Source organism: Heliangelus exortis, chromosome 5 (genome assembly GCF_036169615.1).
Source record: "Heliangelus exortis chromosome 5, bHelExo1.hap1, whole genome shotgun sequence".
Classification (NCBI taxonomy): domain Eukaryota; kingdom Metazoa; phylum Chordata; class Aves; order Apodiformes; family Trochilidae; genus Heliangelus; species Heliangelus exortis.
In genome coordinates this window covers 39,166,437-39,191,544 of record NC_092426.1, presented here as the reverse complement: position 1 = coordinate 39,191,544, position 25,108 = coordinate 39,166,437, and the positions used below count along the sequence as shown (strand labels likewise).

At 41.6% G+C, this 25,108-nt stretch overlaps 1 protein-coding gene across 5 annotated transcripts in view; it reads left to right on the top strand.

Moving 5' to 3' along the window:
- The window catches only part of AMBRA1 (autophagy and beclin 1 regulator 1), a 132,980-nt gene that overhangs the window by 69,107 nt on the left and 38,765 nt on the right, over window positions 1-25,108 (top strand). For all 5 annotated transcript variants that reach the window (XM_071744829.1, XM_071744827.1, XM_071744830.1 and 2 more), the window contains 3 exons: window positions 9,931-10,041; window positions 18,391-18,579; window positions 19,029-19,183. In XM_071744829.1, coding sequence (XP_071600930.1) covers window positions 9,931-10,041; window positions 18,391-18,579; window positions 19,029-19,183 — 455 coding nt within the window. The remainder of the gene's footprint in view (window positions 1-9,930; window positions 10,042-18,390; window positions 18,580-19,028; window positions 19,184-25,108) is intronic.

The window sequence follows — 25,108 nt, the reverse complement described above, 5'->3', positions numbered from 1 at the left end:
GCAGGAACATCTTCAGCTAGATCATGTTGCTCAGAGCCCCATCAGAAAGGATGATGGTAAACACTGGAAGAGATGAAATGGTGTGGAGGAAAAGCACTTACAGGCCACATGGAATGAACAGATTTGCAAAGATTTTGAAAGGTTATGTGAAAAAGCATTCCTCTAAGGTCTGGATGGGCTTCCCTACATGGAAGGAGTGTGAGTGGAGTGTGTTTCAGTCTTTTCCTGGCCCAGCTTGGCCTCTCAGGTCCTTGCAAAGAAATTGGATGTTGGTCTCCCCCCTCCTGTGATTTTTGGTGAACTAATGCCTAACTTCTGCTTTCCTCTGACTTCTGAGGCCTAATAATACTGTCCTTTGGGAGTGTAATTTTTCACTGAGTCTGAAGATTGAGAGGCTTACCTGGAGTGCTCATCTTATTCTAGGCTGTACCACTGCTGATTCTTTGGTCTGGTAGGAGTTGGACCTCTGGCTCTGTTGCTGTGACTATGAGATCTTGGAGATCTTTCTTTTCTATTTGTGACCCCTGCCTCCATAGACTGGGGCAAATCTTAATTGTGTATAATCTAAAACTGTACTGTGAACCAGTAAATTCTGATTGCTCTGTGATTCATCCTCTGAATTTCCCCCTCCATTCCTGCTTATAAATGCTGTGTGGAGTAGCTGTGTTGGTTATATTATATAGCAGCTTTTTCTATAGGTCTGCTTCATATCATCTGTATTGTATATTATGAGGTAATTTAAGATGGTTGAAGGTGAAAAAAAAAAAAAGAGAAAAGGCTCTTAGCCCTAAAAAGAAATAAATCCCATCTGGAGTATCCATCCAGTGTTCAACACCGAGCCTGCACGCTGACAGGTTAGGGTGTACTTCTCCTGCCTTGGGCTTAGGTGTCAATTTTTCTGTGTGAGACTTTGAGTTTGACTTTAATACTCCTTAAAATAATGGGGTGAAGTGTTAAGTCTTCTTTCATCTTGTAGTTGCTTCTGTAACTGTGGTGGATTGGACCGGGCTGAGTTGAGCTCAGCTGTGGCAGTCATTTACAGGAGTCGCCACAAGGTTATGAGCATTGCTGGACTCCTTGGTGGAATCCTGCTGATTTTGGCAGCTCTGACACTGGCAGTGGTTCCAATGTTGCACCATTGCTTTCCTGTTGTTACACGGTGATCCATCAAAGCAGGGACCAGCATGATTCCTCAGTTCTCTGCATCCTCTGGGATCTGGGTCGTCCCTCTAAGAGCCTGAAAATGGGCACTGTGTGGAAATCCCTGTGGATTTGCTGAGCTGCTGGGACCTGCTTTGTGTATTAAAGGTAACAGTGATAAGGAATGAGTCTTGTTTGCATTGCTGTCATATAGATCATGTTAAGTGGCTCTCAAAGCTTCCTCCCTCAAAGTATTCAAAGCATTCTGAGACACTAGTGCTTCATTTACTGTAGGTTTTTTACTGTGCTCTTTTCCAGCTGGAGCAATGTCTTCCAATTATGTTCTTCCAGACTGAGCTTCCTCCCTTCCATCTCTCCATGCTTTAAATTTAAACTGCCTTCCCATTAGTTAAACTGTTGTCAATTTTTATGTTTTCTCTGCTTGCTCATTTCCTACCTTTTTTGGTTGTCTCCCTGTTCACCGCTTTACCCAGAAAACAGCAAGCCCAGATGCTTATTTCCCAATTCCTGTCCTGCCTTCTCTTCTTTTGGTCATCAAATTGGGAATACCTCATAAATTGGTTCCTTTAGTGATGTCTTTCCAGTTTTGCATTCCCTAGGGAAGGCTTGTACCCATTTTGTTTGCATACACAGCAGCTGTTCAGAACCCACTGGGCTCTTAATACAGTGCACCCTTAAAATGAATTTCATAAGTGCCACCTCTTAGCTCTTAATTTGCCCTAAGACATTTTGTTAGTTTATTATATAGAGTTTATTTAAGTTGTTGGGACCTGCATTCCTATTAATGGAGGTACATTTTTCTCTGGGAGCATGTGACTTCATCTTAACATCCTTGGATGGGAATGCATTCAGAACAGGCTATTTCCTTAGCAGATCTATCATGCTTATAGGATATTGTGGCTGTGAAATGCAATCAACCATTGAGCATGTTTAGCTTACTGCTCTCTCTATTTGGGTCCTAGCTCAGTCCATTGTCAGTCAGCTGAAACAGCATTTTCATTGCAAATCTGAATGTGCAGGGCTTTTGCTGTGATATAGCAGCCCTGAAATGTGTTTCAGGATAGTAAGCAAAGCTTCCATTCACTGGCAAGTCTGAGGCTTTGAATTTTTCTCTGTGCTTGGAGCTTTTATTAATGCTGCATGGTGCTGTTTCCACAATGAAATGTGGCTCCAGGGTGGAAGTTTGCTGTTCTACTGATACACAGTTGAATCTCAGGAATTCAACCCATTCTAGGGAACATTGCTTCTTGGATTAGTGAAAGTTTGTATTACTGTACCATGGTGGTTGATAAGGCATACATGTGCTCTATAAGATGCTGCTCAGCTCTCTTTCCACTGCAGATGAGCATTTTGGCATAAGACATGCACACATTCTTGCAGTGAGAGCTGCAGAGGCGTAGCAGCCATTTGGCTTGCTGGTTTGTTTGGATTAATAGTATGTAACGTAGTTAAAGTGCACACTCATCATGGAAAAGGCTCTTCTGTGTAAAAGCAGTTTCATCTGGTTTTTTTGTATCTATTCTCCTCCATCTCTTTGGTAAGAGAGCTGGTATTGGGATGCAGACAGGCAAATGACCCTTAAAAGTCAGATATTTAGCTTTTTTCCTTTGAGTAATAGAATCATAGAATGGGCTGGGTTGGAAGGGACCTCTGAGATCATCAAGTCCAACCCTTGATCCACTCCCGCTGCAGTTCCCAGCCCATGGCACTGAGTGCCACATCCAGGCTCTTTTGAAATATCTCCAGGGATGGAGAATCCACCCCTTCCCTGGGCAGCCCATTCCAATGGCTGATCACCCTCTCCCTAAAGAAATTCTTTCTAATGTCCAACCTAAACCTCCCCTGGCACAACTTGAGACCTCTTGTGCCCTCTTGTCTTGCTGAGAGTTGCCTGGGAAAAGAGCCCAACCCCCCCCTGGCTCCAACCTCCTTTCAGGGAGTTGGAGAGAGTGATGAGGTCTCCCCTGAGCCTCCTCTTCTCCAGCCTCAACACCCCCAGCTCCCTCAGCCCTTCCTCACAGCACTTGTGCTGGATCCCTTCCCAGCCTCCTTGCTCTTCTCTGGACCTGCTCCAGCACCTCAATCTCCTTCCTGAGCTGAGGGGCCCAGAACTGGACACAGGACTCAAGCTGTGGCCTCCCCAGGGCTGAGCACAGGAACATATTGAAAGAGTGAGCATTCTGCTCAGCCCATGTTGCAGAAGGAGCTCAGATGGGCTCTTGTGCTGAGAGAGACATTTAAGCAATAGGGAGAAATATGGGAAGACAAGTCCCTGTTCCCAGTAGAGCTGCTTGAGGAAGTTTGTCCTTGTGTTCTTTGGAAATGCAATAAAGTGAGATGGGAGCTCTGGAGACTTGAGAGCTCAGAGTCTGCTCACAGCTCTTAGGTAGAAGGCTGCCCCCTTTGTCTGGTCTCTGCAAAACCCTCTCTCCATCCGAGGCAATTAGGATTAGCAGGCACATTTCATGCTCTGAAAAGTCAGAAAAGGAAAGAAGGAGTTTTACAAAAGGAAATGCCTGCCAGGCACAGAATTCATTCTGGTTTTGTGCAAGGAATAAACACAGATGTGAAAGTTAAAAAGCAGACTTCCAACAGCATTTAACGAAGGGCTTGGAAATGAGGCAAGGGGCTTAGTGATGGGAGGGAGCTTTGGCATTTCCAAGGGGCAGAGTTGGGAGAAGGAGGAGCGAGAGCAGCAGAGTACAAATCAGCTATTGAGACCTTCCTAGTTCACCTTCACAGGGATTTCATGAAACTTAAACAGTGGCAGGAGAGATAATGGCATTTTGATTTAATCTACTACTGTTCCTGGAAGCTTAGAATGGAGGAGGGCTGTGAACATACCCTCATGTATAGATTCAGATTAGTTTAATTCTGAAAAAAAAAGCTTTTTCAGAGTCAGTTGCTTTTGAGCTGACCCCAAATGTATTATCTTAGTGATCTTTTTTTTTAGCAGATTGATACAGGCATTCAAGTGGAGAAATTACACATTAACCCAGATTATTGCTTCTCCTCACACTGAACGTAAAGTTGTCTGTATTTTCACAGTATTTTCCAGTGAATAGCTTTCTGGGAAAGAACAACCCCAGGTACCAGTACAGGTTGGGCACTGAGCTGTTGGAGAGCAGCACAGGGGAAAGGGACCTGGGGGTGCTGATGGATGGAAGGATGAGCATGAGCCAACAATGTGTCCTGGTGGCCAAGAAGGCCAATGGCACCTGGGGTGCATGAGAAGGGGGGTGGTTAGTAAGTCAAGAGAGGTTCTCCTTCCCCTCTGCTCTGCCCTGGTGAGGCCACTTCTGGAATATTGTGTCCAGTTCTGGGTCCCTCATTTCAAGAAAGACTGGGAATTGGAAAGAGCCCAGTGCAGAGCAACCACGATGATTAAGAGAGTGTAACATCTCCCTTCTGAGGAAAGGCTGAGGGAGCTGAGTCTCTTCAGGACAATAATAGGATAAGGGGCAAGTTATAAATTGGAGCATGGGCAGTTCCATATAAAAATAAAAATTTTTTTCAGTGTGAGAGTGACAGAGCACTGGAAAAGGCTGCCTGGGGAGGTTGTGGAGTCTCCTTCCCTGGAGACATTTAAAGCCCACCTGGATGTGTTCCTGTGTAATCTGCTGTAGGTGACCCTGCTCTGGCAGGACTCTATGATCCTCAAGGTCCCTTCCAGCCCCTGACTTTCTGTGAATATAGTTAAGAGGGGAATGCATTTGGCAAGGACCTTAACCTCTTCCAGGTTATTATTTAGTATTTGTTTGTGTTTCTTGCAAATGAACAGATTTCCTTTTGAAGTCTGAAAACTGTGGCTGGAAAATTCTCTTTCGTAGATGATGGTTGCATTGTTCAAAATATTGAGCCTTTCAGCACCTCTCTGAGCTCATATTGGAATGCTCATCTTAGCTACCTGCACCTGAGGTCTGATTAAATTCCCATAGCTGATAGGACTCTGGAATTCAGCATGCTAAGCAGTGCCCCTTTTAAAAGGAATTTTGCAATAGAAATGACCATGAATAGGAAATTGTTTCGTTTTTATTATGTGCATCTAGATTAAAGGAAAAATAATAGACTCTTGAGAGCTCAGCTTTTAGAGAGCAGAAGCCTCATTGAGGCTTTCCTAGTCCATGTCAAATCTAAAATCTCTCTAGTGCTTAGAATGCCAGACTACCCTTAGTAACATTTTGTACATATGTTTGTGAAAATTGTTTTTCCTACTTCCTATTTACAGCGTAGTGGTACATTGAAAAACAAGCACAATAAATCCTTAAAAATACCAGGTTGCTATGCATATCATTTCTACAGCATCAGTATGGTTTTATAGAGTTAGCTTGGCCACTTTAAAGGCAGTGTCTTTGTGGTAGCATGAGATTTGAGATTTGCTGGGACTTTTCCAATTCCTATTCAGAATATAATGTATTTACTGGGATCAGTGGTAGTGCCCAAAACCAGACTGTCCCATAAAATGCTTCAGGGCTGGAGATGTGGAAGGACCTGTTACATCTCCACTTGGCTTCAGAGATCAGTAATCCCATTTCAGCAGAATTCAAATTGCTTCAGAACTGGTCGAGGGAATCTGGTATATTCTTGCAGTGAAGTGCTTTGTCAGATAGACTTGGCCTTTGTTCTGGGCTTCCTGGAGCCTGGATTACAGTAAATCTAGTAAAAATCAGTAAAAAATCTAGTTAAAAAATCAGTAAAAATCTAGTAAAATCAGCTGTGATAGATCCTTTCTGCAAGTGTTGGGTAACCTCAGTGTCATTAGCTACAATTACAAATGGGCTCATAAAGACACAATTATTTTTCAAAGGTAGTCATGGTGAAAGATGCAAGCACTAACCTTGGGGGAATTTTATACCAGAGTATATATACCAGTGTATATTTTATACCAGTGTGTCACAAATTGAGCCACAAATTAGCTCAGGCACTTCTCCAGCTTCCTCAAGCTTATCTGTAAGCATCTTAATAAATTTTTCTTTTACTATGAGGACGTCTGCCAGACACTGAAAACTTAAGAGTAAAGGAACTAGTTCAGAAGTAAAAGAGAGCTCTGGTTTCTGTTAAATATAAATGGGAAAGCAATTCCCATAATATGTGGTGCTCCATATTCTTGGAACTTATACCCCAAAGCCTATTTAGTTCTAGAGTTCTTCCTCTGAGAGTGTGGTAGTAGTTATCTGAAAGTCTGCTCTTCACTGAAGTGGTCCTGGAGTACCATAGAAAGTGGTTTTGCACCTCTTTTTTTCCATTTCAGTCTAAACTTAGACATTGGCTTGCATGGCTTGATAGATAAATGAGCAATACCTGACTGGCAAAGGTTCATTTCTCCATGTGCCAAGATGAGCTGGACCCTCTAAGGGGCTGGAGACTGACGGATAAATATCTGTCACATGTAGGTGGACTGTAAGAAAACATGTGAGGAATTTTTTTTTTAAAAGTCTTTGTTAAGACTTCCCCTCCTCCTCTTTAAACTCTCCTGTCATGTGCTGAGTGGGGGTGGATGGAGAAGGGGTGGTGGGGAGGGAAGGGGGGGCTGCTGAAAGCATTTATCTTCCTTTCTGCCATCACCCAGTGTTTGTTACGCAGTGATAGACAGACGCAGAAAAGCTGCCAATCAAACCTACGTTCCCTGCATTTCAATTGGCCTTCCCTTTGGATTTCAGCACTTTGAAATCTACGTAATCTCTGCAGTAAAAGGTCATTCTGTTCACAGGCATGACAAGCCTGAGACCCCCAGGTACCCACTGAAGTCACTTTTGATCCCATCAAACAGTGGAAGACCTAGGAATCGGGACGGATTGGCAAGTGCTTGGTGAGGACTGCTCCTAACAAGAGCTGATCAGCTGTTGCCCACATGTAGGAAGCTGAAGTGTGGTGTTTGGCTACAGGTTACACTGGAACTTCAGAGGCAGCAAGACCTGGTTTTGCTCTCACCCAGGCTGAGATCCTGACTGGGCAAAGCCAGCTGAGAGTTTTCCCATTGCACAGGGAACAAAAGCTCTAGTGTGGATTTTAGCTTTCTTAAGTTTTCAACCTGCCATCTCAAATATTCCCTGTCAACTGATGGAAAAAGGGAAGAAAAAGGGTTAGAATAGCATGGTTGTGAATGTCTGAAATGTTTGCATGCTTTTCATCATCTTTACTGTAGGACAGTGCATGTGGGAAGCTTCTGGCAGGACTAAATGATACTCCACTTTGATAATGGGTGTCCATCAGTGTTAGACACACTGGCTTTTGAGAAATCCTGAACATGCACCCTTCACTCTATGAAACTTGTGTCCTAATCTTTCTGATAAAGGTACCTGTTACCTGAAGCACCAGTATTAGCTGATAGCTTTTGCTGGCTCTGAAGTTTGTTCAGGGCTGTCCTGTAGATGGGGCAGTTCTGCTTTTTTCCATTGTTAGCTTCCTGTAGGATGTGACAGCCTTTGGAGGTGAAGGGGACAGGAGATTTAAATGAACAGTGCAGCTATTCCATGGTAATGGATCAAAAGACTAGGATCTTTACAGAAAGAAAATCACAACCATTTGCTAACAGCTTTTTTTTAATGGTACTTTTAGCAGCAGGAGCAACAGTTGTATGAGCCAGATGAATTTGCCTTTTGTGGAGCAGTTAGTGATGTTGCTAGGCTTGTGTGATGTAGAGGGAGCATGTGATTACTCTCCCAGGGTATGCTATTCTCCAGTTTATATATTATTTGATATGCCTATAAAGGTTATTCTTGTTGCAAAGCAGATGATGGCTTTGTAATGTTCATTTGTAATAAGATCAATATTCTGGAATTACGTGCTCTGAGTAGTACTTCTGCTGCCAGTCTTTGCAGTGTGCTTTCCTTGTCTGACTCAGTCCTTATAGGCAGTTGCCACCTAGTTGGTGATGTTAGTTATTATTTCTCTGCAGCAAGTCCCACTGCAGAAATCACTTTTCTGTTCTGCACCTACTGGCTGGAGGCAAGAGCAGAAAAGCTGCCCTGGTGTAGCAAACCCAGGCTTGAAAAGTGAAAATTTAAATATGAAGCAACATAAAATTTAATTGTCCTTCCACTTCTGTTTGCAAAATATAATTTCAACAATGCATTGAATCTGATTTCTTTTGTTCAGAGGAGGCCTTTATTTTGGAGGTCATGGCTTATGGCCTTGGGCATGTATGAGAGCAATGGAAATTTTCTGAATTGTTCTCTCCAAGTGGTAAATTTATGTCTGACAGAGGCAGAGACAGAGACTGAGCAGACACACGGTGGAGGTTTGTCAATTGCTGGAGGTCTGGCACAGGTGAATACACAGTGTAAAGCTGTCTGCTCTCAAGTCTTGCTCTTGGCTTATTTCTAAGCTTTCTCTAGAACCAAAATCAGGACTCAGCTTATGGATGAAAAGAGAACTAGTAGTAGCCTTCTTGGTGTCTTCCTCTCTACTCACCACCAGTCTAGAATTTGCTTCCTTACTTTGCCCTGACAGCTGTTCTTTACTTTGCAGAAAAAACCCATAACCACTGTTAGTATGTGTATTTGTGTGTGTTTTCAGGCCATTATTTTTTTTATCAAGCATGAGTGTTCTACTGGGATTTGAGAAGTAAAAATCCAGCCACCTTAGTCTGCTCATCTTCCACACCACTTTAATTTACTACCAGTTAGCAAGCTTTTAGCTCTCTGCACAGGCAGCTGACCTTCTGAGTACTGGATAGAGATGATGTCTCTTCCAGTATTGCTGCTGTGACAGCAGAGTCCTGAGCCAGCCCTTCTGGAAGAGTGAAGTCATTGACTTTTCTGTATGTTTCCCACCAGGGATGGTGTGGAAATGCTGAAATCCAGACTGTGTGGATTCTGGAGGCAGTGCTTTTCTTTATTTGTGCTTGGGGATGATCTTGTTCTTCTCTCTCTCATGGAATTCTCTGATCTTGAGTTTCTCACAGTGCCAGCATGTGTGTGTAGACAAGGGCTGCATGTATATGAAGGCTGTAGAGACAAGAAATAGCATGAGATTTTTGACTATGGCACTATTACAGGAAAACTGTTTCTTTTCTCCACTCGTCTCCCTAGGGGCTGCATTTAGTACCTCTCTCAAATGTATGCCAGCTTGACTTAATCAGTTCCTTTGTGCCTGGAAAATTGTTCTTTGTGCTGCTTTCTGAAGTGTTCTGCACAGCCTTCTGCTTTGGTCCAAATGCTTGGCTGGTTTGCAAGGGTCACGTTCACCTGGAGTGAGAGCAGCCCCTGTCTGTGGTAGGTTGGGTCACCCAAAGCAGCAAAGGGATAGATGATAGGTTCTCCTTGCTAATATTTTGCTACAGCCCTCACTGCCTGGCAAATATTGTTGGCAACTTGTGTCTTCTGAGTGGAGTTTACAGTAGCAGCAGGGTTTATGTCTGCAAATGTATGTGATCTGCAGTGCTTTGCTTAGTTCATAGTCTGGTCTTACTTCATAGCTGTACTAGAAAAATGTGGGTCTGTGAAAACAGAGCTTCATGGGTACCAATATGTAGAATGCATTTGCACCAAATGAACGTATTAGGATTTCTGTCTTGTGAGTCTGGGTAAGTCTTATCTCTCATGGACTTCTTTCTCTTTCAAAAATGTGTTTCAAGGAGTTGCTTTCCTCTTGATTTCCTGCACTCTGTGGCTTCTTTAAGAGGTGTTGCCATTTCTTTAAAGAAGGCTTCTTTAAGAACCTAGAGTTGTGCATATTGGTTTTTGAAAGGTTTTCTGTGGTTTTGTCTCCTCAGCTCTTTTCTGAATAATCTTCTGGAGGTTGAATTACTGTTTCCCCCTTCTCTAGGTGCTGTGATTGGGGATGGACAGTCAGCTGTGGCCAGCAACATTGCCAACACCACGTATCGCCTCCAGTGGTGGGACTTCACTAAATTTGATCTGCCTGAAATCAGCAATGGTAAGCTGTGATCTGACCAGCCCTTTTTTTTTAAGTCTGTAGCAACCAGAGCTACCCTAAGCTCCTAGGATCTTCCAGAGGTGGCTGCATCTAAGAGCTCTTGGGTTACTTGATTGTGTTGTTACAGTGGGAACTATGGAGTGTTTAGCCTTTGAAGAAAGTGACTTAAAAACATGCATAGCTGTTCCTGCTCTGCCTAGCTTGGGTATTCTTGCTAACAGCAAATGAATGCATAAATGGGGCCTTTTTGTGAGCAGTCTCAGAGGAATATCCAATCCTCTTAGAAGAATTCTGTATCCAGTCTTCTTATTCTTTTACCAACAAGTTTCTAGAGGGATATTGTCTTTATAGCTTTACATTAAAATATGATGTGAAATGGGTCTGCACTCTCCAAGTTACAGACATTAGTGAGCTGAAGTGCTTCAACATATTTTGGGAATCAGGACCCTAGTCTGTTGCTTACCACTGTGTGACAAGCCAGGGGAGGTAAATATAGCTTCTAGCCATTTGCAAGCACAGTGATTCATCTCATGTCTCAGGTGAAAGCTGCTTCTCAGAAAAGAAGGTGAGCAGTATTGTTGATTATTTATTGCTGATCATTTATTTATTTTCTCCTTCCCTTTGTGAAAATGAGACCATATATTTCCACATGTTCCATGGCATAAAGTAGCTCTCACACTGGAAGAGGCTTCCTTATGCAGGCACAAGCATATTTGATGCTTGTGGTCAGCTGATCAAGGAATTACTTTTTTTGGAGTATAACTAGCTTGACTGGAAAGGCTATTTTTAACCCAAATGGTATCCTGATATAGCTTGCTGCACAGCTGTAGAAATGTTTGTGGCAGTTTGGGATGAAGATAGGAGGTAGAGATTAGTATTAGTTAATATTAATGTCTTTGTAAAGTGACCTTTGGCTTAGTCTGTTTCTGTGTATATATGAAATGCATTGCTTTACTTCTCATTAAAACCAGGTTGGATTCTCCTTTAAGGGATTGACTTTTTTTTAGAGACAACAGGGATTCTCTTTTCAGAAAGACTGATTTCACAGGTAGCCATTGCAATTCATTAAGAAAAGGTTTCTCCCACTCCCAGCCATTTCTGTTCTGCAATTCTAGAAATTACCTATCTGACAAAAGAGGTCTCTGGGGGATACTGTCCTGTTCCTTAGGGTACCCACAAGACCAGCCCTAGTGACATGATAGCAGAGACATGAGGAATTGAAGCCATAGAATCACAGAATTGGGTTGGAAGGGAACTTATAGACCATCCAGTCCATCCCCCTGCCACGGGCAGGGATGGCTCAGGTTGGTCAAAGTTCTGTCCAGTCTGACCTTGAACACTCCCAGTCATGGGGCATCCATAGCTTCTCTGGACAACCTGTATGGCCATTTACCTCCCAGTCCCTGGGAAATTGAGGGAGCTAAGGTAAAGCTGCTGGTAACCCATCCCATTACAGAAATCTTTCTTACTGTGTCTTTCCTACAGATATGGTGTTTCTGTTCTATCTCCTTCCTTCACATTGTATAGAATATTGTGGTGTGATGTTTATAGTCAGGTGGGAAATAAAAGCACTGCTTCTGGACAGTAGCTCTTGATGTTTTAAAGGGGGGAAGATGCCTTAGATTTTGTCCTTGAGAACCATTCTGTCTCTTGGGAAGGAGCACACAGTGTCATCTTGAAAGCAGAATACTATATTGAACTCATGTGCCAGCCAGTGTTTTGACAGGTCTTGTTAAGTGCCAAACCTGGTAGTCCTAGTGTGAAGTTGTAGGCTGAGGATCACTTCTCAAGGTGAAGTTTTGGCACTCAGTGGCAATACTTTCAGTCTTCTAGCCAGAATCTGGAACAGAATAAGGATGAAGTCAGAGAGGGAAGCATCTTGCTGCAGACAGAAATTCTTTGGGACCTTTCTGCAATCCTGCAAAGCATTTGAAGATTGCTACAGCTGCTAATAGCTTTGGGTTAGGCATTTTTTTTGGGGGGGGGGGGCTCATCTGACTGCTTAGAAGACTGCTGATTTGGGAAAAAAAAAAAGAAAGTATAAGATGTTTGTTTATAATTTATGGAATCCCATAGAAAATAAGAACCATCTTCTCCTTGAGGCATCAGTATTTCAGTCTTCTCCCACTTCCCTACCAGGACACTTTCATTCTGAAACAGCTTCCAGTTAGCTTGAAACTGGGCTACATTTTCTATTGTCATTGTGTCCTTTTTGTAGGCAGGGTTCCTTCTACAAGCTCATCCCCAGATCTTCTGACTCCCTAATTTGTACTTCATTGTACTTGGCTTGTCCATTTTGATTTATTACCATTTGGTAATCAGTTTTACACTGATGTTTTCTTCTGCTTCCTACTGCTTGAGCCCAGCTCTTGCTTTCCTAGGTTGTTAGCCCCATCTCCCTCTGCCAAGGTCTAATAGGGATATATGAAGACATAGCAGCTGTGTTCATCCTAAAGCAGGTATTTTCAAAGCTTGCACAGGATAAAGGTAAGCTGCAAGTTTGCCAAGGTGCAAAATTTGTAGAGATAGAAGCTAGATGTGTAACAGTGGAGATGTGGGTTGGGGGAGTTTTTTTGTATCTTCGTTGTCTTGGAAATAAACTGCTTTTCCAGTAAAGCCTGTGACCTAAACAGGTCCCTTTTGTTTCAGTATAAATTAGAGGGTGTCATTTGAGAGTCCACTTACACAGAGGGGGCTGTTGCACTTCTTGGGTCTGACTTGAGCCACAGTTCAGGCAGATGAAATGAGAGTTCAGGCAGATGGAATGATGCAGCTGAAGCCTGGGGCTGCCCACCAGCTCCACTCTCATCAAAAAGTGACTTCGTGGTCAACCTCCATCTCCAAGAAGCTGTTCTTCCTGTTACAATTAAACACTGAAAAGATAGTTTGGAAGCAGGATGTTTTCCACTGAAGTTGGATGCATTTGAGCCCATAACAGCAACGTGATCAGCACAGTTCTGTGATCTCTGTGATGTGGCAGTGACCTCAGTGACACTCAGCCCAGCAAGCACATGGATGTGGACTCTCTCATGGGGAAATGGCTTTGCAGGGGCTTGTGTGAGTTTAGTCTCTGCCCTGTCCTTATTAATTGCATAATGGAAAAAGATGGGTTTGGATTTCTTCTCTCCTTTTGCTTGTTTTGCTTCTAATATGTCTGAAATGAACAATGACCTGGGATTAAACTGTGATTGTTGGTCTTACCAGCATTGGGGAATTGATTTGGCAGCAGACACAATGCTACCTCTGGCACTTGTTTAATATTCTTCTAGTAAGTGTTGCAAATCCTTAAAATTTCCCAGAGCTGATGGGTAAATACTGAATAAGTGAATAGTGTAGAGTTCTAGCCTTTACACAGATAAAATATTTGAAGGTTTTGTCTCTTGTTCATATCTTTCTAATATAGTTTCTCTCATGATACATTCTGATAATTTCCTTTTCTAGTTATTGTATCTGAACTGGCCTAGGTTTTCCACATTTAGTCACGTGTCAGGAATTTGTCCTGTTCTAACACCTGGACTTGAGGAAGGTGATTTGAACAATAAATACTGATCCACAGTGGGATACTGAAGAACTTAAAAGAGGAAGAAAACCCCAGCATACTAAACAACATATAAGTAGGAGCAGCTGTTAAGAAAATGTCATCCTTAAGGGTGGATGGAAGTCACCAAAATTTTCCTTTGGCAAACAGTGCTGTTCCTGCCAGCACTGCAGACCTTACCCAGCTTCAATAGCAATTATGCTGGGGGTATAAGCTCTCCAAGTTGGCACAACTGCTTGATGGATTTGTTCTCTGATGTTTCTTTTAATCTATTCTGTCAGCTCAATGGCTGCATTAACAAGAAAAGAAAACAAGGGACGAAGGGGCAGCCTTGTTGTAAGTGGTTTTCCAAAAATAGCGACTTTTTCCCCTGAAATCTTCCCTATTGGCTTCATTTTCATAGACCAGGCCTGAGGCTCAAAAGAAATCAAATAGCCTATGGCTTTGTCAAATGCATGGCTATCACCATCCACTCTTTGTCTTGTGAATCTCTTGGATGCTGTTCCTTAAAATAAAACCTCTCTGAGATCTCTGCTGCTCACATTTAGATCAGGATTGTGTGGTTGGCTCTGATTCTGGGCATAAGTGCTACCCGAGTTCCTCAGCCTTTGTAAATGAGGGAAGAGCAAAGAACCATAATGCCATCATGAATCAGATCTTGAAAGACTGAAATAAAGGGCACCTTTTCCTGTTGGGTGCAACTTGCATCTGTGATGTTTTATTTTCCAGGCACACATCAAGTGGGAAAGAGAGTTCACTTTTGGCAGGGGAGCTTACAATCTGTTTTGCCAAGAGGCATTCACCATATGCAACAACCTTTAAAAAAATAAGATGCACAGCCATGTTGGCTGTCGTTGTGGATTGCTCACTAAAAACCCCTGTGCTCTGCTGATGGAGGTGTGGGTGGGGAAAAAAAAGGGGGGGGGGGGGAAAGAAACATGTAGATAGAAAATGGATGAACATGAGCTTTATGATACAGAAAATCTTGGTGAGTGCTGATTCAACCCCAGCATTGCTTTAAAAAGACATATAGTAAATGCTAGATGAGGAAGAATGTTAGAGACCTGTAAAGGAAAAAAAAAGTAGTCATGGAACTGTGAGGATATGTGCAGTACATGTTAATGTCCCTGAATCTGTAAATGGTACAGAAGAAATACAAGCATTTCTTAACTTGCAAAAATAAACATGTGGGATCCTTTTATGGATGTCCAAGGATGCATTAGATTTAAAAAAGCCTAAAATTAAAAAGCAAAGAAGATACATGAATTCTATAGACTTTGATTTTCAGTAGTTACAGGAACAAGAAAGAAACGTTGCCTGTGCTCAGAGAAACTGATAAAATTTCTAAAACCTTTTTCACCTCTTTCAAAAGCAGCAGGAGTTCATCAGTGCTGGAGGGTGTCTGGATTAAATGATACCCATACCTTTATTCTGATGAAGCAATCATACAATCTCACTACTTCCAATATTGAGCATCAAATGACAGTAGTTAACATTGTAGAGAAACCATGCCTGCCTTATGGAGACTGTACCCTGAGCCCAGAGATGTGGGACAAAAATGTAGTAATCAAGCAGAATAGCAGTGAGAGAGAACCCCAAGAGAGGGACTGGGCTATATTTTCTCTTCTAATAATCAAAGGGGTTTTTTAATGGGGTGGGACATACTTCATAGTTGTAACTATGGCACATGTTGTCCCTCTATAATGTGTAGTTTTGCTCTGTTGGTGGCCTTCTTGCTTGACTCTCTTTTGTGTAGTTAACTCAGGTCAGGCAAGTGTGCCACATCTCCCCCCCCTGCAAATCACAGGATTTGGTGAGAAAGCCACTGAGTCTATCTCCCTGTCTAGCACACCCTATGGTTATTACTCTGTCTTAAAATTGGATAAATTCTTTGCCCCTTTCACCTTTTTTGGAAGACTATTCTAGAATCTTGCTGTTCTGTCAGAAATCTTCTAATTTACCAATTCAGTGGCTGCTGGCTGCTTTTCCTCATTCACTCAGCTGTCAACAGTTGTGAAGAGAACCAAAGATATCCCAGCACTTATTTTCTGGTATTTTTTGTAAATACAATCCCATTTCCTTGGTTGTTTTTTTGTTGGTTTTTTTTTTTTTTAAAAACCCCAAAAACCAAGCCACAAAATCCATGTTTATTTTCCTGAGTCATCTTCCTAGATCAGTGCTGGGTTTGTTACCAGTTAGGGTTTAATTTTTCTTGAATATGGTTGACCACTATGTCTTTGTCTGGTATGCTGCATGTGGTCTCATCACAAGGCTACATATTAGCACATTTATTATATTTATTAGCACATTTATATACATTAGCATATTTATTGTAAGTATGCTCCCTGCTATAGTTCAAGAATGCCATCTCTCTCACTGTTTGTCAGGCTCAGACTTTCCTGTGATAACAAAGTTGATTCTCTCTTATTTCCAACTGAGAAACTCCTAGGTAAAGCAGAAACTTATAAACATTCACACTTGAATTCTTTAATTTCACTTCTCTTAATGTCTCTGTGTACTTCACTGTGTTATCTCATTATGTTCTGGTAATGAAGTTACCCAAGTTTATCAACATAATTCATGAACCAGCCCCACCGTGTGCCTAGCTTATTGATAAAGCTAATAAACAGGACTTGTTTTGAAATGTGTCTCTGCGGGAATCCTCCCAGTTTGAAAGGGATTACAACCTGTTGTCATGTATCTTGTAGCAAGTTCACTCCATATACTGCAGTTCTTTTGTTGATGCCCATCTTCTCTTGTTATGACATAATGAGTATTTGAGTCAGAGCCTGGATTTTTAAAAAAAAAAGACAAATTAAATTGCAGATCTGCCTTTTTAAAAATCAGGTAGTATAGTCTTCGATCTTCTGTTGTCTCTCTGTTCAGAACTTCAGACTAAGCACTCAAATTTTGTCATCTTTTGGCCCTTCTGTTCTTTGATGGGCTGTGTGTATTTTAGATTCTGTTACTACAGTACTGCCAGTGACTATCAGTGTTTTACCTTTTTGCTGTTCAGCACCTTTCTGTTTATATTGGGAGAAAATTACTGGTTGAATAAATTTAGAGTACAGGTGTAGATGGTTTGGTACAGAATGTAATTACATAATCCACTTTTTATCCTCATATTCATTTTCATCTGTTTCTTAAATGAAACAGTAGGAGTTGATACTAAACCATGTAGGAAAGCAATTCCAGGAAGGAGGTCTTTGAGACCAGAACTGCAAATGAGGTTCAGCATGAACTTTAAATTAGTGATGCTGGAATAAGGAATAACTCTGTCTTGCTTCCCTGTGCTGCCTTCCTTTTCTCCTGCTGCAGCTGTCTTTGTGGTTGTGTGGCATCCTGTGTCCCAGGCTGGAAAAACTGGTCTGGGTAAAAAAGTGGCCTAGACAACAGTCAGTAATTTTTCAGCTGCATCAGTTCCTTGATGTATCTTGCTTCCCCACAGAAGTGTTTGGAACAAAGAGCAAGGATTATTTCTTCTGGCAGCAGAACAGTTTGTAAAAGCATTGAGTTCCAGCCTTTGTTTGATTTGGAAGTTCAGACTTAACAGAAGTATGCACAGAGTATGCTTGGCACTGATCTTTTGTTAAATAAGGAATCCAGCCCAAGTAGTGCCCTCATAAACTCATCTGCAATTTTAGTCAAACAAATCAAAGCTACTTCTAGGCTGGACATGGTCTGAAGGTTTAGAAGAGAATTCCTGAACTTCAGAAACTGACCTAGTGCTCTCTGCATAATGCTGTAGCTTCAACTACAATCAGGGTGAAATGGGTTGTTCAGTCAGAATTCAGTTTGTTTCTATTTTGTTTATATTTCTGTCCCCTTGAGTTTAGAAATACTAGGATGTGAAATTCCCCAGTGCCCAAAATAGTGTATGCAATTTCAGCTCCAAATCTCTTAGAATAATTACAGCAGTTTTAGTGAAACACATTTAGGTTAGTCTGAGGGAGCCAGCAGAACTCCAACCTTGTCTTCTCAATCCACCACTGGTGACCATGCTACAAGGCCTTGTAACCTCATAGTACTAGGAATAGCACAAGTGCATAGTAAGATTCACTGGCCCAAAAAGCTCATGGGCTGCATTTACAAGGCACAGAGGGGAAAAGGTTTGTACAAGGTCATCCAGCCACTCACCAGCAGAAATTAAAGTCAAACTTAACCTGAATTGCTGCTCACTACCCTGTTCACAAAGCAGTTATTAAATGGATTGTGTCCTGAGTGCCCCAAATACTGGAGTAATTAAAAGGGAGGACTGGCTGGAGAAGTCTCTGCCTTTTCTCACTTACTAAATCTAAGATGGGTGTAACAATCAGCTGTCAGAAATTGATGGCAGTATCTACAGGGAGAATTTTTCTCTCATCTCCTGTACACTGGAGGTAAGGAGAGCTGGAACAAGGGATTCAGCAAGAGGAGAGGAAATGTACCTTAAAGATGCACTGTTTCCAGTTTTACCATTGCTGGAGTTTGACAGAGTTACAATTTTGGACTTGTTTAAACTGTGCTGTCCTTTACAAAGAACGCTGCTATGCTTAACTAAGAAGGGATTTGATGAAGTGCTACTGCCAGTATTTCTTGGCCAAAGCTGCAGAAGGTGGGTAGATTTCATTCCCTGAAATGAACATTGCAGTGTCCTATCTCTGTTTTGGAGCAAGCTTGACATTAATCAGAATACTAACATTTTGTAAACTTTAGGAGGAAGCAAAGTGGCTTTTGCATATACTGTCTGATCTCCAGTGTTACGTTTAAATCTTGTTTGATTCTCTGTTGAACCCGAGTTACTTAATCACTCTTTTCTTTCTTCTTTGCAGCCTCTGTGAATGTGCTTGTTCAAAACTGCAAGATTTACAACGATGCTAGCTGTGATATCTCTGCTGATGGGCAGCTGCTGGCAGCCTTCATTCCCAGCAGTCAAAGAGGCTTCCCTGATGAGGGAATCCTGGCTGTGTATTCTCTGGCACCACACAACTTGGGCGAGATGCTTTACACAAAGAGATTTGGTAAGCATGCAGCAAGAAGTTGGGATGGGTGGGAGTGTGAGAAGTTGCCTCAGCACTCAGCCTTCAGTGAGAAATGCAACAGTCTGAACAACAGTGATTGTAGTAAGAGGAAATATTTTCTTGACCTTCCAACCAGCCACAAATAAAGTGCTGCTAGGGGGAAACTTGTTGCACAATCTGGACTTAGAAAGTTCTGGTATGGAGGAGCTGCTAAGGAATAGTTTTTAATTTCTTAAAGAACTTCATTGTCTTAGTGTGAGGACACTTGCTGCAGAGGGATGTCTCACAAGATTTGTTCTTGTGCTTCTTATTCTTTGCGACCCCTTATAAGGATGAGTTTAGTGTGCTGTACATTATGAGAATGCTGGAAGAGAGTGAAGAAGCTGTGAGGATGAGACATGGGAAGGGATGTGAGCCTGTGAGAGAAATAATTCCTCTTCTCTTTGTAGGCCCTAATGCCATTTCTGTGAGCTTGTCTCCAATGGGCAGATACGTAATGGTGGGACTGGCTTCCCGACGTATCCTGTTGCACCCCTCCACAGAACACATGGTTGCTCAAGTCTTCAGGCTGCAACAGCCACATGGTGGAGAAACCTCTATGAGGGTGAGTGTTTGGGTATTCTGTTCCTGTGTGTTTTCATCTGTGATTTTGTGTCATTTTGATTTTAGCAGAGTAGATGGTTGCTAGCAAAGACGTAGCATGCTCTAGGCCTGCTTGAATAATAAACATGTGAAGGAAATATATTACAGGGGAATGGAAACATGGCAGGAGAACACAAGTACAACAGAATTGTAAAACTTTGGTTTCAAATGTGATGATCACCAAAGATATTCCATGTCATAAGTCTAGATATCATTCATGATACCAAGTAAGTATTTTGTTCTTGGGGTTATATGCATATTGCTTGTGGTACTACAGTTGACTTTGCTGAGGGAGTTCTTCAGCTGAGGCTGAGGTTTCAGGTTCATTTCCTAAGATTGCTTCAAGTGCTAGTCTCTAGGAGAAGAGGAAGTCTAAGGAGTTTTTGGAGCCAAGCTTCATATACCCCCAGACTCAAGATGAGGCTTAGCATACTTTGCCAGACAGTTTTTTCTTGACTTTTTATTAATCGTAGAATCATAGAAAGTTAGGGGTTGGAAGGGATCTTGAAAGAATGGGTCCAAACCCCCCCTTGCCAAAGCAGGGTCACCTACAGCAGGTCACAGAGGAACACATTCAGGTGGGCTTTGAATGTCTCCAGGGAAGGAGACTCCACAACCTCCCTGGGCAGCCTGTGCCAGTGTCTGTCACCCTCACACTGAAAAACTTATTTATTTCTATATGGAACCCCCTGTGCTCCAGTTTATAACCACTGCCCCTTGTCCTGTTGTTAGTCACCCCTGAGAAAAGCTTGACTCTGTCCTCCTGGCACTCTCCCCTTACATATTTATAAACATTGATGAAGCCACCTCATTCTCCTGTTCTCCAAGCTGAAGTGGCCCAGCTCCCTCAGCCTTTCCTCATAAGGGAGATTTTCCACTCCCTTCATCACCTTGGTTGCTCTGCACTGGACTCTCTCAAGCAGTTCCCTGTCCTTCTTGAACTGAGGGGCCCAGAACTGGACACAATATTCCAGATGTGGCCTCACCAGGGCAGAGCAGAGGGGAAGGAGAACCTCTCTTGACCACTAACCACCCCCCTTCTCATGTACCCCAGGTGCCATTGGCCTTCTTGGCCACAAGGACACATTGTTGGCTCATGCTCATCCTTCCATCCACCAGCACCCCCAGGTCCCTTTCCCCTGTGCTGCTCTCCAACAGTTCAGTGCCCAACCTGTACTGGTACCTGGGGTTGTTCTTTCCCAAATGCAAGACTTTACTCTTGCTCTTGTTGTAATACATAACATTTCTCCCTGCCCAACTCTCCAGTCTCTCTAGGTCCCTCTGAATGCCAGCACAGCCTTCTGGGGTGTCAGCACTTCCACCCAGTTTTGTGTCATCAGCAGACTTGCTGATAGTGCACTCTATTCCCTCATCCAAGTCATCAATAAATGTATTGAATAGTATAATCATCTTTAACAATCTTTCTGTGTATCTGTAGGTCTCTTTTGGCAATGAAAGTATGTTTCTCTACTTTTGCTTTGTAGAACTGAACTGACCCATGGTGACTCATTTAGTGTGTGAGCAAAAACCTTCATCTTTGTGCAAACTGGTAAATAGAGTTAAGAGAACTTCTGTCTCTGACTTTTATCCCCAGTAAAGCCCAACAGCTATTCAGTGATAGTTTAGGATGTAAAAAACTATGTCCACTTGTTAAAGCACAAGTGTTGAGGAGGCACAACTAGATAATTTCTAAAGCTGAAACTGGGCTAGGTTCAACTTTTAGGCCATGTATTCAGGTGACTTTTGCTGCAGGAGATGAAAATTAGCTATTCAAACCTTTTCAATGAAGGGAATAATGTGATCATAGTGGAATTCATTCCATGAGCAGCTTTTTTTCCTTTCTCTGTATCTCTTTTTTTTTTTCCCCCACTCCTTGTGAAGCATTTCTTTTTTTCCTTTTTTGTAAAGGCCTCTCATTATTATTATTTTTGGCAGAGCTTTCCCAGTGTATAAAGTTTGCTCTGAGCCCAGTGCTGGGGAGGGACTTGTCTCTGGTAGAAATTGCTTGATTCACCTTCAGCCTGCAGTTGCTCTCCAGACTGCTCATGAATCAGGGGGTCATCTCAGCTGCATCAGTACATGAGCTGCTTTATGAGCTGATGTAACACTTCTGTTTATCATTGTCATCTGCTCCATGTTATAATTCAAGGGAAAAATAATAATGAGGATATTGCTTGGTGTGACAGTCAACACTTTTTCAGGCCTGGTTCTGAGCCACTGTTCTGTTAGGACTCTCTGAAGGTAAGAGGCAAAAATGAAAAAGTATTTATGAGAAAACAGCAATGTGGTTAGCAGATATGTTTGGTGAAAACTATGTGGTTATGGCAAGATCACTAATTACATGGATTCAGTATCCTGTTAGATCCTTTTAAAAGCCTAGTTTGCTCTGGAACTGTTTCTTTTTTTAAATTTTTTTTTTTTAAAGATATTAGTGAAATGCACAGCTTTAGTAAAGGCAGTAGTCAGGTACTGCAGGAGTATCTCTTCCCACACTCTTTTTACCTTATCATGGTTAGTTAAGATGGAGAAGTCTTCTGAGCTAAAATCATGTCTCTTTCCTTAAAAAGCTCTGGTAGGATTCTTCCATCTCATCCACTCTATGCATTTGCTCTAAACTCCAGTTGCTATGGCTTCTATCTAGCCCTTCCTTTTTGAGACATTTTTTTGTAGCCAACTAAATCACTAAGCTTCTGTCTCTATCTTCCATTTATATATCTTCATCTCCATTTCAAACATATCTTATTTCCCTATGGTGTGTTATACTCTTCAAGTGCTTGTTCCCTTGCTCTTAGTCACCATTTAGTGAAGTAATGCTTTGTATTCCCTTAATCTTTTATTGTAATTAAATCTTCCGGCTTTTGGGTTTTTTTCCTTTTCTGAATTATCTCCAAAATACCAGTGTTTTTTGTTTTTTTGGTTTTTTTTCTTTTCCCCTCATTCTGTGATATGTTTAAATGTACATAATGTGATAATCATAGTCTTACCAGAAGCACCCAGAGGGTAGGTTTTTTTCTGCTGTTTGTGACTACAGGGCTTTACTTATGCAGTCAAAAACTGTTGGGTTTTTTCTTTCTTTGCTGTTAATGGTGTATTGAAAATTTCCTACGTTTTTTCCTCACTCTTGCTTTTCAGACTTGCTCCACATCACTGCACTCCTGTCTTTCTCATCTGCTGTCGTTCTGGATTATTTTTCTCCAGATGGATTGCATGTAGTCTTGAGGTTGTTTTTTTCCATCTTTCTTGTACATGTATTTTTAGCTTCCAAAAACCTTCCCCCCACGTTTCCAAATCTGTCTAGTCTAGCAGGACTTACTAACTAATTTGCTGTTTTCCCCTTTTCCACATCATGTTTAAAGATGTTATAACTGTCTCATTTCTGACTTCTTTGGACTTTCAGATTTCTGCCTATGTGACTGTGTCACAGCTCGGCAGATTTAATTTGGATAAAGACCCTTCCTGTAGCATGATATGGAATATTGTTTCAGCATTGTGTTGCTCATCTTCGTGCATTCTGTCAGACCAAGCTTAGAAAATGTAAAACTATTCATCTTGTAAATGCTATTTTTTCATCTGGTTGTAAAAAGCAGTAAGTCAACTACTTTATTCTGTCTTCAGTTTTGCAATAAGACTGCTCCATACTTTTTTAATACTTTTTAGGACATGTAAGAAGTAAAAAACTTTGCTTAGGACACTGTCTTTACAATGGCTCCTGTATTCATCTTCAGTTGAGTAAAAATCTCTTTGCAGCTTGGCCAGGATGCATTAAAAGAATGTTTAGGAAACCTGGTGGAACCATATTCAATCTCTAATCTGAACATTGTAGAGAACCAGAAAGCATCTTTGTTGCCTTTGTGAGAACAGCTTGTAATACAAAGCAATTGTTAATCAACTTCTTAATTAAAAATAAATCATAGCCGTGTTCTGAAGCAATGCTTTGTGGATGATTAAATTTTACATTACTCACAAAACTTTCAAAAGAGAAATTAGAGAGAAATGCTGCATCGGATTCTATGAGAGTTCTTGTAAGTTAACTCAGGATTGTTCCTTCATTCCCCAGTCCTTTGATTTTGTAGTTGACAAATGAGGAGAGAGCAGGGCTTGGTAATGTGGCCTGTAAGTCACTGGAAAAGCATGGCAACCTGCTGAGGAGTGAAATACAGTAAATATTTCTGCTTCCAATTAAAGTGGATATTCTCTTCCTCCACATCCTTGACTAGCAGTCAGTGTAATGCAGGGTTCTGTTTCTCAGAGAGGTTCCTTCATCTTGTTGAAATACAGATTTCAAAGTGCAGTTAATTAGTTTTGTTATGTGAAACTCTTAATACATTTAAGTGCACCTAAGTCCACTGGCTGCTGGTATAATTTTCAGAGTTGGGAATAAATGTTGTCTCCAAGAACTAGAGCACTTCTGCATTGTACTTAAGAGCATCTTGGCTATACAAGCACACATTGTATACACCTTGCTCCTAATACTAGGAGCAGAGAGACTGGGTAGAATTTTACAGCTCAGGACTGATGTGATTTGACATTTATTAATTGTTCTCAGAGGTGGAGTAGAAGTAGAGAAATGTTATCAGATATGGTAGAGTCATGACCTCTAGAGAAGTTCATGGTCTTTCTATTCACTTTCTTAAGGTTGATCTGCTTAGCATCTCAGATGGAAACTTGTCTTTGCCAAAGAATGTTTGTTTTTCAGAGTGAGGCTTAAAAAGCTCTCTAGTAGTGCTGGCTTTTGACAAGAGTGGTATGCATAACCTTAATTTTTTCTTTTTTGTGTTTTTGCTTTTTTTGAAATCCCAGATAACTTTTCTGGGCTTTTTTGTTTTTGTTTTTGTTTTTGTTTGTGTGTGTGGCTGGAGAATACAGGGAAGGAATTTCTTTTAGCAGAATCTCTAGCTTGGAGTGGTACTGGGAATTGGCTGGAAATACTTGAGTTTCAGAAATGGGAAGTTTGGAGAAGGAACTCTTTCAGAGCATAGGTAGAGCTGGTCCCCAAAAGAAAGGGGTCTGTTTTCAAGCTGCTTCGGTCTAAGGTGATTTCTCAACTCCATTTGGTTCCAAGAGTATAGTGAGATTAAATAACTTAAAAGAACATTAAATTAGAAAAAATTAATTAAATATTAAATATAAAATATTAAATTTTAAATTTTGTTGGAGCCTGAGTTCCATAGAAATGTAGAAGAATAAGGATTATATTGACCTGGATCTGTTAGCATTGGATATTAGTGAGGAGGAAGGCCAGAATGTTTTCTTTCTGGCATTCACAAGTTTTGAAGCCCTTGCAATGTTTAAAATTTTTCATTTTACCCAGAGGAAGCTAATGCTAAGCATCAGATGAGGATGCAAAAAGTGAGCAAGGTGATAGAAAAATGTGATTAATGTGAAGCTGAAGAGGAAGTCGTGCAATACGTGGGGATAAGGAAGATTACTTAACCAAGCCCCATCTCAAATACTTCATTGTGCTTTGAATCTGGAAGGGAATTCAGGCTGTGGAGATCTGGAATTAGCTCTTGACAAGACTTTCAGTATTTGGGAAACATCCCACTGAAGTGGTTGATCAGTAGCTTAGATGGAACAGAATACAGTGTACACTTCCATTGTAAACAGATGGAATCCCAAACACTCTGTAGGATGAAGGGCCTGAAGCAGGAAGGCATGTGGAGATCTATCACAGAGCCAAGGGTTTTTTCAGCTTATCATCTTTTAATAAGGACAATGTACAGAATATGGGAGAAGCTGCACAATTTGATTGAGTGCTGTTGGCTTCTGAGCTTCACACAAGTGTCAGTAGGTCACATGCAGTCTGCAAAAGTCACTGCCAGACCTTATGGGCTTTGCTGCATGAGCTGTGGATGTTCCTGCAGCCTTAACCCTGGAAGCAACTGGC